Raw genomic sequence first — 12,631 nt, 5'->3', positions numbered from 1 at the left:
AATTTTCTTGTGCCACAAGTCGTCTTTATGTCTATCGACTTGAACCTTTCGCACAAGAACACATTTATACCTCAATTGACTTTATACTTTCAGGTGTTGGACTATCCGTCCAACTTCACATTTTTCAAGTGAAGTCAATTTCATTGCGTATTTTTTATTTAGCCAATCTTTTATCCGTCCAAATTTCATGACAGATTTGATCTCAAGATCCTCGTCAATATTAATCATATTGAGCGCTACATTATATTAACAATATCGTCGACAATCATTTTATGTCGGTTCCATTATTACCCAATAAAGACATAACTTATTGAGATCTCTTTATTTCATTATTTTCAGGTACCTGAGCCTCTCCCATGAGGCCTTATTTTCAAGGAGTTTTATCTTTGGAACCGATTGGTCTGTTACGCTTCATGCGTGCCATAGACTCTGTCCCTCATGGACTTTATTCTATTTGGAGCATTAGCAGCTGAAATATGACATTTAGCTTTGAGTCAGCAAATGCGTCTGACAATAATTTGTAAATAAATTATCACTTGAACTTCAAGTTTATATTTTCTTGTACGAGGATCTATATGTATTCATAATAATTCATTTCACGTATCACTTTCTCAGCTGCCCATTTTCTCCCCCTAATGTTGGGATCACCAACACATTTCCCAACCATCTTTGGGAACTCATCTTTGTGCATTTTGGTGGCATAATTAAATCATATAGCACATCCATATTTCTATATAGAAATTATTTGGTTCCTGACCCTGAACCGATTGTGATAGGGAGAAATTTTTATAACTTGGCTAGATGCGTACAAGTGCTGTTGTATATTAAATAATAAATCTCATACCAAATTTCGTTTTTGGGAGTTTTGTTCTCATAACCAATGATTTAGCTATAATTGGAGGCATACAATTTCTGCTAAACCAACTTGGATTTAAACCAGTATTATTAAGATAAATCATCATAATTTATATTCTGGAATTGTGCTCTAATAATTTGAGCAAACAATCTTGCAAAAACCAAACTGCAAGTTGATAACAAATGCACATGTGACCATAAAATAGATGCATCTATTAAAATCATATAATAGTAAACGGTCCACATGGCAGGTGACTGGGCCCATATATATATCACCTTTTATTCCTTCCAGAAATCAAAGGATTCAATCCCAACATTTAACTGGTATATCATGAGAATAAACAACACAAGAGAATTCTTGAAGAATCTTGTATTCTTCAATATGTGTCAATGTAATTCTTAATTAATTTTTCGCATCATAATTGAACCGATATGGTCAACCGGTCATGCCAATTAATATTTATTTTAGTAAATCTCTAGTTTACTTGTGGCATATGATTCCAGCATCATGCTTATATTTGTGTAGTACAAATAGAAAGAAGATCGGGTAACCTTTCATATTTACCCGGTATGATTATAGAAATATGAAGATATTCAATCTTCCTTTCATTTATAGTCTCAATATGCCAATCACTTTGACTTATATATTTGAAACTCAAAAAGTTTCTTTTGAGACTTTACAATATCAATGTCATGAATAAGTTTATTCATCCGGGTAGTAACAAATTAGTTTTTCCGGAGTTCTTAACAACTTTTGTACTACAAGATCTTTTATCATACCATTCATATGGTAAATGTCTCCTTTACGGACAAAATTATATCATAATAAATTATCATGGTCAAAATCATCATAAGCAAAATCATTTCTTGCTTTAATTTTGCCTTTAATAACTTTTATAAGGCATGACAAAATAATATTTGGCATATCACATGTACGCGACCAATGACATATTCATGTAACCACACAATAATATTTATTCTCTTTATTTTACTCAAACCTCCCTTAGAGGTGAGTTGTGTGGTATTCATATAATCATGAATTGCATGTCTTTATTCATTGCTTTTATCACATATTGCCACATTCAACTTTAGGAATGGGTTTGCATTCTCAATGCTTATCACAAGTCACATTCTCTTCAAGGAATGGATCATAATCAGCGACGTGCTTTATTATTTTCATACCAATTTGATGGTAAGCATTGCCTTCACATTTTGAAGGACTATTTTGAGAACCCTTATTGTTCTCCTTTTATAATCATAGTGATGATTATTATTATTTTGATATTTGGAACGCCCACGTTCATTGTTCAACCACTTCTTCATTGAAACTTATTATGCACTGTTATCACATTCACTTCAAGAATGGAGCAAATCAAGTGGGACAATTTTTATGCCTTTTCATGAAAAATATATTATTTTTCTTTAGTCATCATTATATCATCAATATGGTACATTGGGACTCAAACCCAATGTCTTACCAATATAAAGGCATGTTAGGCCATAATAAATTGGGACTCAAACCCAACTCTTATCATTATGGAGCATCAGGACTTGATCCCGATGTCTTATCCTCAATTAATGGCATAATAGGCTAAACAATATTGAGATTCATTCTCAAGCCTTAATTTCAATCACATGCCAAGAAAGTTATACACAACTAATTTGCAACTTAGCAAATCAAATTTGCTTTCTTAAATAAGTGTACAAATCTCAAATCAGCGTAAAGCTTTATTAATTATTTGTAGCATCTATATGAAATACAATTGTTTGTAGTCAGAATATTTCTTCTAAATTCTATTAGAGTTTAAAAGGATCATAAAATCATTGTCATAATATTTATTGAGTCTCTCTAAAAAATATTGTTGTTTTCAGGGTATACCCTACCTATTGGATTTGATTTAACGCCATGACTTTCCTACACTCAATTCAACCAAGCAATTAGTGAATAAATTTATCAAAAGTACACCATATAGGTAACAACACATATATAGTACTAATACATAAATTCAACATTTATATTACCTGAAAAGTGACATTATAGGTAACAACTTATCAGTTGTAGCTTGTGCATCATTCATATAAAATACTTACAAATGGTAAGTTAGTAGCAAACATCAAGTAGGTCATGGATACTCAAAAATACCTCTTCTAGTAGTCATACTAATCATTGTTTGCTTTCAAATGATACGACCATAAATTATGAAGTATACTTTCTCAATAGCTGGTTTGTTTTCCAAACTTCAAAGAAGTAATTAATCAACCTAGATAAAGATGTGAAGTATTTCTTGTTTTCTTCAAGATGATTTATGCTTTTAATCAGTATGACCAATTTTATTTTATTTTTTATTCCTTTTTTTTGGTACTATATGCAAGTGTAAAAATCCAAAAGGAAAAAAAATATTCATCCAAGTAAAAGAAAATGTTAAAAGCGGCAGGACAGATTGAAGATAGTTAACACATAAATATGCATAAGACAATTTATATAAAATATCCTTGGTTACCATGACATGCATCATATCAACAATTAACTGCTACTATGATTTTAACATACAGAACTTCGAAAATTTTATTCCATTCATGTGATATAAAAGATGTAATATTAATATGTGCTTATGCAATACAGGTGTAGTACGAAGTTGTGTGCATATGAGATTTTAAAGGAATGACAAGTATAAGATAATCATACCTTCTTACATTTCATTACTTACCATATGTAGTTTCTCTTTACATTTAACCATGTGATGATATGTATGACTTCTAATTGTAATCTTTCTGGATGTAGGAAAAGTTTTGTAGATATATATATACAATTGGTTAGAGACTCGTGCTGATAACGTGTTATGAAATAAAAGCAATTTAGTAAAACATGAACAAGAAATAAAGACAATTTAGTAAAACATGAACAAGAAATAGAGATAGAGAGAAAGGAAGAGATTTTCTTCTTAAATTGTGTGTATTTTCTTATCTATTACAAAGCCTTTATATAGACATGAAAAGTGAAGAAAATATGTCATGGAATATGTCATTGAACATAGAAAATATGTCATTGAACATAGAAAATATGTCATTGAATATGTCATTAACCATTTGAGAGAAAGATCATAGAGGAAGAGTAGACATCCACCATATTTTGATTTTTATCATAACAGAATCGACCTAGTGGATTTTATTTTCTTTTTAAAGATAAATCAACTTAAAAATAAACAATGTTCGTCTATAGATAAATCACAAAAAAAAAACGCAAAAAAAACTACTGTCATATAATTAGCGTCTACGTTTTCACACCGCGCGCATCAATAATAGCATGGATATTTTAAAAGAGTATAAGTTCTATACACTAACACTCATAAAATAATTACATGTATATCTCTCAAAAACAAAAAGTAGCATAGTGCACAAAGCATCCACATTCATGCATGACCGAGAAAGGGCCGTATTCCCAAGGGGTATTGACATAGACAACCTACCTTAATGCAAGCACAAGTAGATGCTTCCATGACTCGAACCTAGGGGTGGCAAACGGGTGGGTCGGGTCGGGTCGGATGGGATGGGTTGAAAACGAGTAATGAAAAAATAGATAAATTATCCGACCCGGCCCATATTTAATACAGATAAAAAATAGGTTAACCAGCGAATAATATGTGTAACTATAATATCCATGGCTTCATGAATATGATCATTTTGGGAGAATTCCTAGTCTCCCAAACTTGAGGAACCCCTAATTTGAGGTCTTAGAAATGTAAAAGTTAAATCCATTAGTTATTCATTTTCTAAAGAGTTAATACCCTAAAATCCCCCTAAATATCATATTTTTATCAGTTTCCTATTTAAACTATTCAGTGTCTCCAAAACCCCCCTGAAACTATATTGCCCTTCATACTAAAACCTCCATTTTGCATTCTTAGAGGTGCGTCTAGTACACGCTCTAAATTATCCAAAAAACTTGCCATGTGGCACTACATGTGGCTGTTTAGCCCAGCCTAAAACCCCCATAAACTATAACTTTTTTGCCAGTTACCTACTTAAACTATCTAGTGCCCCCAAAACCCCCTTGAACTATGTTTCCTATATATTAAAACCATATGTCGAATTTTTAGATGTGCGTCTCTCTAACTATATTAACTTATAATTTGTAGTAAATTTTTTATGTAGTTTGCTCATGATATTTTACTCTCGGATGACTGATTAATTCTAGGAGTTTAATTTTGCCAAAATAGCATCTAATATAATGGGTTAACTTTAGATTTAATTGTGGTTGTACTTTATACTAGACTCTAATCGACTAATTCCTTATTTACATTCACTTTCCAGCACAATAAAAAAAATAAAGGCATATGGTATAGCATTTATGATAAATCATCTTATATTACATAAACAAGATTATACAAAATAAAATTTTGCAAATAAGAAACTAATCGGTCAACAATTACATTCTATAATTCTAAATTACACAAATAAGGTTTAAGAAATTCAACTTTATTCTCTACAACAAGGTGTAGGTTTAATAAGAAGGTTTAAATGGATGTTCTTTCAACGGTATGTGTCAAAGATATGAAAGAAGACTAAAAAAAGAAAGAAAATAAATTATTTCGAAGGAAACAAGAGAGGGAGAAATTTTTCCAGAGGGATCCCATATTTAGAACTGAAGAAAAACGGTGAAAAAATGAAGAGGGTGAAAAAATAATAAAGGAAGGCGAAAAAATAAGGAATAATGGTGGATATGAAGGAAATAAGGAGAATATTTAAAACAAAAACAAAGTTGAAAGATGGTTAGGCTAATTAGCCATTATATCCCGTCAGGTGGGCAATTTTGATGGCTTTTTTCAGCCGCCAACCGCTCCCAAGCGAGTGTGTACACATATTATGCCAGATGAGCAATGAAGGAGTTTAGATATGAAGAACAATATAGTTCAAGGGGATTTTGGGGACACCGAATAGTTTAAGTAGGAAACTGACAAAATCGTGATAGTTTAAGGGGGTATTAGGATGTTAATTCTTTTCTAAATGGATAATATGGTTTTTTTATCCATATTTGACCTATTTTTAAAGAGTTCATTATCCAACCCATTTTTAATGGATAATATGAGTGGTTAACTATTTTCTTTTAACTATTTTGTCACTCCTGCTCGAACCCGTGACATATAGACAACTTTACCGTTGCTCCAAGGCTCCTCCTCTTCTACATGTAGATCTCTATGATTATAATAATTGGTAACCTGATAAAAAGGATAACTAACATACTACAACATGTTAAAGTACACTGATAGTGTAAAATAATCTTTACAATGCTAGTATATATAACTTAAATCCATTCTAAAAGAGTCTATCCATCATATGTTCTATCACAATAGTTTGAATAGTGTACAACCAGGGAAACAAAGTTAACTAAGCCGGTAGCATGGTTTTCTATATGATGTAATTTTAGGGAGTACACCTTTTAAGATTATTTAGATCGATTCTCCACTGTCCAAGCATAGATGCAATGAGGGTAGAATCAGCAAATTGTCATAGCTTTGCAAATTCAATTGCCTGCTTTCCCTCATGACCTTTACTGAAGAAATAATTGAAATAATCTGAATAAATCACCTGCTTATACAACGGTTTCTCTCCATTTTCTAGCACTTGTGGCAAAGGACCAAAAACTGCATCGGGCGCTGGATTCACAAATATTGGCACTGATACTCTGTTCCTATTGGCATTTACAATCACGCGATGCTCAACGCTCTTGTACCTATCGTTGCTCATGATCTGAAGGACATCCCCTATATTGATTACGAGCGCTCCTTTGACTGGGGGCACATGAATCCAGCCATCGCCTTTGGGTTCTCGGACATAAAGGCCACCAACATCATCTTGTAGGAGCATAGTGATTGAAGAGACATCAGCATGACGGCCAGCACCAGCAGTGAGCTCAGGGTTCGGGCACGTAGGGTAGTGAATGAGGTTAACAATCAGCGTACCCATTACAACAGACTTCATTGCTTCATCAATCTGCTTCACATTTAGTCCCTTGAGCAGCACCTCTAGAAGCTTTACTATAACAGGTTTAGCCCACTTCATGTACTCCAGAACCTGGTCTCTGTAGAAGTAAAATGATGTTAGCCCCAAAAATGGTCTAAACGGATAGTGATATTGAATAGCAAAGGAGCTCAACAACTAAGAGCGGTCGCCGTGGGCGAAGCTACGCTATGGTAAGGGTGGTCAATTGACCATCCTTCGTTGGAAAATTACACTACGTATATAGGTAAAATATTAGGTTTTAGAGGTATTTAACATATATTGAACACCCTTTGTCAGAGATTTTTTTTACTTCTTTCAAGTTTGAACACCCTAAGAAAAATTCCTGGCTTCGCCACTGGCGGTCGCAGTCCTATTTGAGGGAATGGTTTGGAAGGCTAGTGGTCATATTAGTCATCGAAAGGGAAATGCCTAGAGCTGCTTCAACATTGCCTTTCATCAGTCCTGGCTGTGTGGAGTAGACCTCACTTGCTCTTTGGCTCCGGCCTTTAGGCCCCTATTGGAAATGGTTTATTTTATTATAAAAGAAACACCAGGAGTTACGTCTTATTCCCGAGGAGATGTTTGATCTTCCTAGTCTAGGGGCTTCTTGTAGGGACTAGATACAGCCACTATACGGACTAGAATCTGCAAGAGCAAATTAAATGCATATTTTGTTTATGCTTGGTACTAGATCAGCAAATGCAACTTGATAATTCTCTCGCTATGTGGTAATAGTTCTCTCAACATTTTAAACAGACAACACTACTTAGATATCGGATAAGTATTTCCGAAGGCTAAGCCACAATAGAACTTGCAGCTTTTGCTAATTTCCAGAGAGCTTTGCTGGGATCTAATAACTTAGTATCAATTATATACGGATAAGTTATCTAGCAATGATATAAGTGCATTTTGTTAGAATTCTTCTGCCTTCAAAGAGCTATTTATTTTGTTTTATTTTAATCTTAACTAGCATTAGTAGAAGTTCTCAAACACTATCACTTGGAAACTTGGCATTCACCAAGTTGAAAAGCTAGCAAGTCTGCAAATGTTAAAGGTGACAGGATTGACAAATGATTTGCACAAATTTGAATATATTCTTCAAATTATAGTCTAGACACTGTAGTTTGTCATACATCATTAATTCATAACTCTCATAATATAGAGTAAGATCTGTAGATAATATTAAAAAAATGTTTAAATATTTCGCCATTGATGCCAAGTGAAGAAAAAGTATATAAGTACTAGCATTTCCTTACTACGTATTCTTTTTATCATTACAGTAGTTGTTTATAATATTGCAAGATGCAAAATTCCGTATATCATGCTAAATTTACTCTTTGCATACAAGAAAGAGCATTCCAATTAAGTTTGCATTCAAGGTGTCGCTAGTGGTCAATAAACTAGGTGTAAAATTGGAGATAAAAAATACTGGGTGATTTCTTCTCATATGCCAACACACGTAAATTGAGATAGAAGACCACGTGGGATGGTGGAGATCCGTGCAAACTGACTCAAGAATTTAGTCTAATAGGATAAGTTTTTAGCAGTTAACCAAGTTTAGACCAAACAGAGAATTCAGAAATAAAAGAGCTTGATAGATTGAAACTTTAAACAGGAATTGTTAATGTTTCTCTCTTACTTGGAAACAGCAGGCCACAACATAGTGCTGCTCTCATCCTCAGAATCATAGATATGAAAAAGGTAATCTTTCCACTCCAAAACCTTCTCAGCCAGAGGACTAAAGCTGGTCTTCAACTGCACAGTATGAGTAGGTGAATTCTCTTTCAAATACTTCCTCCTTTCCTCAACGGGCAACTCAAAGAACTTGTGCCCAGCTTCTAATACATTCTCAAGAACTTCAACTGGGATTCCATGATTAATGATCTGAAAGAAACCCCATTTCTCTGCTGCATCACATATTGACTCTGCAACTTTTGGATCATCACAATTTGAGAAATCAATGATGGGGATGGATTCTGAGGACACTATTTGGGTAAAATTTAGTCTTTCTTCTTGAGGTTGAATGAATTTTTCAGGTACGTTCTTGAGACCAATTTGGGAAAGACCCTTTACTCCATTGCCTTTGTTTACTAGAAAATCAATGAGATCTGATGAGTTAGTGACTTCTGCAGTAGACATTTATTTGGTAAAATCGCTTTGGTATGCTGACAGCAAAAGGCTCAAAGGAGGGGAAAGTGAGAAAATAGTTATCTCGTTTATGGACAGGGTCGTTCAAGTAAATCTAATAAAACTAGATAAACCGTAAATTAATCTAGCCAAAATACCTTAAATCACCCCTAAACTTCCCTCAGATTATTAGTATCCTCCCCAAACAATGCCCGGTCTTAATTATCCCCCTCACCTTGGCATTTTGAGAGACATTACCTCCTAGACGCTGATGTGGCAAAAAGTGTGGGTGTACTCGACTGCCACGTGAATTTTTTTATATATGTGACATTTTTTTGAAAAATAAAATATATTTTTATCGTTTTAAGAATATTACTTTTTTAGATAATTGTTTTTCGAATATAATTTATAATAAAACTTAGATAGAACTACATTATCTAGGCTAAATATTTTTATTTGGCCAAAAATAATAAAGTTTTAGTTAATCTTTTTTTGAATTTGACCTGAAAATAAAGATTTATACAATTGAAATAAATAGTCAAGGCATCTAAAAAGTTATAAAAAATATATAGTTTGAAATTAATTATTTTGGCTATAATTTTTTATATAGCTCTAAATTACGGTGCTCTAAAAATATATTTTTTTTATATATATATATATATTTTTTACAGATTTTACCTAAAAAAGTAAAAATACACAGTTGAAATAAATATTCATTGCATCAAAAGAAAAAATAAAAAGAATGTATTGATGCAATGTCTATGTATTTTTTTTATAACTTTTTAGATGCATTGACTATTTATTTCAATTGTATAAATCTTTATTTTCAGGTCAAATTCAAAAAAAGATTAACTAAAACTTTATTGTTTTTTGCCAAATAAAAATATTTAGCCTAAATAATGTGGTTCTATCCAAATTTTATTATAAATTGTATTCGAAAAAAATTATCTAAAAAAGTAATATTCTTAAAACTGTAAAAATATATTTTATTTTTCAAAAAAATGCCACATATACAGAAAAATCCACGTAGCAGGCGAGTGCACCCACACTTTTTGCCACTTCAGTGTCTAGGGGGTAATGTCTCTCAAAATGCCAAGTTGAGAGGGGTAATTAAGACCGGGCATAGTTCGGGGAGGATACTAATAATCTGAGCCAAGTTTAGGGGTGGTTTAAGGTATTTTGCCATTAATCTATGGTCAGCCTGGTGCACAAATCCTTTATGCATGGGTCGGGGAAGCGCCAACCTTATTTAGTTATGTATTTTACCTTAGTGTTAGCTTAGCTTAGCTGTCAATTAGTTAGTTTGTCACATGTTATAAGTGGAGGACTCCATATGTGTATATATGTACTCATTTACTGAACTAGTGAGATTGCACAGTTCATTTCTAAAATTGTTTTCTCTCAGACTTCTCTCTTTCTCTCGAAGCTTATGAAGTTTCACCACGGGAGCTCAAGCTTGAGCTCGAGGTTCTCTGTGCCTTCTTCCTCTTGACATGGTATCAGAGCATTGCTTTATGAGATCCTACTTCTCGATTCTTGTTGAATCGTGATTTTCATCACAAAATCAGGAATTTCAATTTTGCACTAATTTTTCAATTTTGACTCTTTCTCTTCTCCCAGATTAACTCTCACATGGCTATTCTCGATCAAATTGACGATTCCGGCATCGCCTCAGGTAGTCCTATTTCTACCCTTATTTATGAGCCCAACATAGATCTAAATTGTTCCTTTTACATACACCCTTCTGACAACCCTGGTGCAATATTGGTGACGACTCCTTTCAACGGTATTGGTTATCGATCTTGGAGGAGAAGTGTTCTTCGTTCCCTTTCAGTGAAGAACAAGTTAGGCTTCATTAATGGTGAGTGCAAACATCCAGAACCAGATTCTACATCTCTTCGTCAGTGGATGCGTTGTGACGACATGGTTACTTTGTCGATCTTAAATTCTTTTGCTAAAGATATCGCAAATAGCATAGAATATGCAAATGATGCTGCAAAATTATGGAGAGAATTAGAGGATCGTTATGACCAAACTAATGGAACCAAGCTATACCAAATTCAGAAAGAAATTAATGATTTGTATCAAGGAGTTCTCGACGTTACACGTTATTACACAAAAATAAAAAGGCTATGGGAAGAATTGAATAATTTGAGTGCCAAATCTCAATGTAGCTTCCAGTGCACCTGTGGAGCCAAAGAGTCCATGCATAATGCCGAACAAGACAGGCATCTGATTCAATTTTTGATGGGACTTAATGAGGTATATACAGTTGTGCGAGGTAGTATTCTGATGATGAATCCATTACCATTAGTGGCTCAAGCTTTTTCTTTGCTGACCCAAGAGGAAAAACAAAGGGAAGTCAGACCAAATAACTCGTTTATGATGGAATCTGCATCTATGAATGTCAATACTTCTAGGAATATCAGCTTGCCTACAATTGAATCTACTTCTTTGAATGTCAATACATCTAGAAATGAGAACTTCAAAACCAATTATTCAACTGGGAATCACCCAAATAGCAAGCCTCGTCCATTATGCGATTACTGTAAGCGTCTAGGACATACCAAATAAGCGCTTTAAGTTGCATGGTTATCCTCAAAACAACAACTTTAATCCTACGTTCAATAAGGGTAAGAGGATTTCTACCAATGTGCATGGTGCACCAGTTGAATCCATGTCAGTTAAGGATGATGGGATGAGCTCTCAAAGATGCAGTGACAAAAACAACATGAGTTCCCCTCTCAATTTGACTAAGGAACAATATAGGCAACTATTCAATCTACTACAAGAATTTCACATTAGAGGTGGAGGAGAGAACACCACCAGTCTGACTGTAACCAATGGAAATGCCAATTTTGTAGGTATATTTGCTCGTTCTGCCTCTGTCTTGTCTATTGATTTTGGTTTGCTATCATGTAGATGTTTTACACCAAGTGTTAACCTCTGGATTTTAGATTTCGGAGCATCCAACCACATGACCTTTAACAAATCCCTACTATCTCACACTAAAACTCTTTCATATCCTTTGCTAATCACCCTAACAAATGGCTATTGAGTGAAAATGATAGAAATTGAAACCGTAACACTTGCATCTCAGATAGTATTGCATAGAGTCCTTTATGTGCCTTCCTTCAAGTATAATCTCATATCTATTCATTGCCTTGCTTCACAGCTTAAAAGCTTAGTTGCCTTCACTGACTCTTCATGTCTTCTGCAGGCCCTTTCAATGAAGAGGCCTCTAGAGATTAGTGAGATCAAAGATGGATTATTTCTCCTCTGCTCTAGCTGTCTAAAGAACTCAGTTTCTCTTTCAAATTCTTCTCCTTTGAATTCTTGCACTATTTTACCTACTTCATGTGATGTAAATAGTTTACGTTCTCACATTCACTCACCTGTAAATGATTCACACACTCACACTCATTCATGTTCACTTGTAAATACTCCCAATTGTAATAAAACTCAGTGCTCTACTTCATATTATGTTTTGCTTAATACAAACAATGTGGACCTTATATGGCACAATAGGTTGGGACATGTAACTTTTGTGAAGATGAGGGGTATATCAAAACAGCCTTTTCTTTGTTCAATTTGCCCCATGGCCAAACAATCTAGGCTACCATTTCCTCAGAAAACTAGCTCCACTAGT

The 12,631-nt window shown here is 33.9% G+C and overlaps 2 protein-coding genes across 2 annotated transcripts; one reads left to right on the top strand and one right to left on the bottom strand.

The window, feature by feature from the left end:
* Window positions 1–6,119: 6,119 nt before the first annotated feature.
* On the bottom strand, window positions 6,120–9,092 carry LOC104215878 (feruloyl CoA ortho-hydroxylase 1-like). The gene is made up of 2 exons (XM_009765813.2): window positions 8,495–9,092; window positions 6,120–6,934 (listed from the first exon to the last, which is right to left on the bottom strand). Exons 1-2 carry the CDS (start codon window positions 8,992–8,994, stop codon window positions 6,361–6,363), a joined length of 1,074 nt encoding a protein of 357 aa, XP_009764115.1. The 5' UTR covers window positions 8,995–9,092; the 3' UTR covers window positions 6,120–6,360.
* A 1,522-nt stretch (window positions 9,093–10,614) lies between these two features.
* Window positions 10,615–11,556, top strand: LOC104215883 (uncharacterized). The gene has a single exon (XM_009765815.1). The coding sequence runs from the start codon at window positions 10,615–10,617 to the stop codon at window positions 11,554–11,556; it is 942 nt and encodes a 313-aa protein (XP_009764117.1).
* Window positions 11,557–12,631: the final 1,075 nt, after the last annotated feature.

The sequence above is a fragment of the Nicotiana sylvestris genome, chromosome 11, assembly GCF_000393655.2.
Source record: "Nicotiana sylvestris chromosome 11, ASM39365v2, whole genome shotgun sequence".
Classification (NCBI taxonomy): domain Eukaryota; kingdom Viridiplantae; phylum Streptophyta; class Magnoliopsida; order Solanales; family Solanaceae; genus Nicotiana; species Nicotiana sylvestris.
This window is presented reverse-complemented; position numbering and strand designations above follow the sequence as displayed.

Coding starts and splice junctions, on each gene's coding strand:
- LOC104215878 (XM_009765813.2), bottom strand. CDS start 8,994: ATGTCTACTGCAGAAGTCACTAACTCATCAGATCTCATTGATTTTCTA. Junction 6,935..8,494: donor TTGTGGCCTGCTGTTTCCAA/GTAAGAGAGAAA, acceptor TTACTTCTACAG/AGACCAGGTTCTGGAGTACA.
- LOC104215883 (XM_009765815.1), top strand. CDS start 10,615: ATGGCTATTCTCGATCAAATTGACGATTCCGGCATCGCCTCAGGTAGT.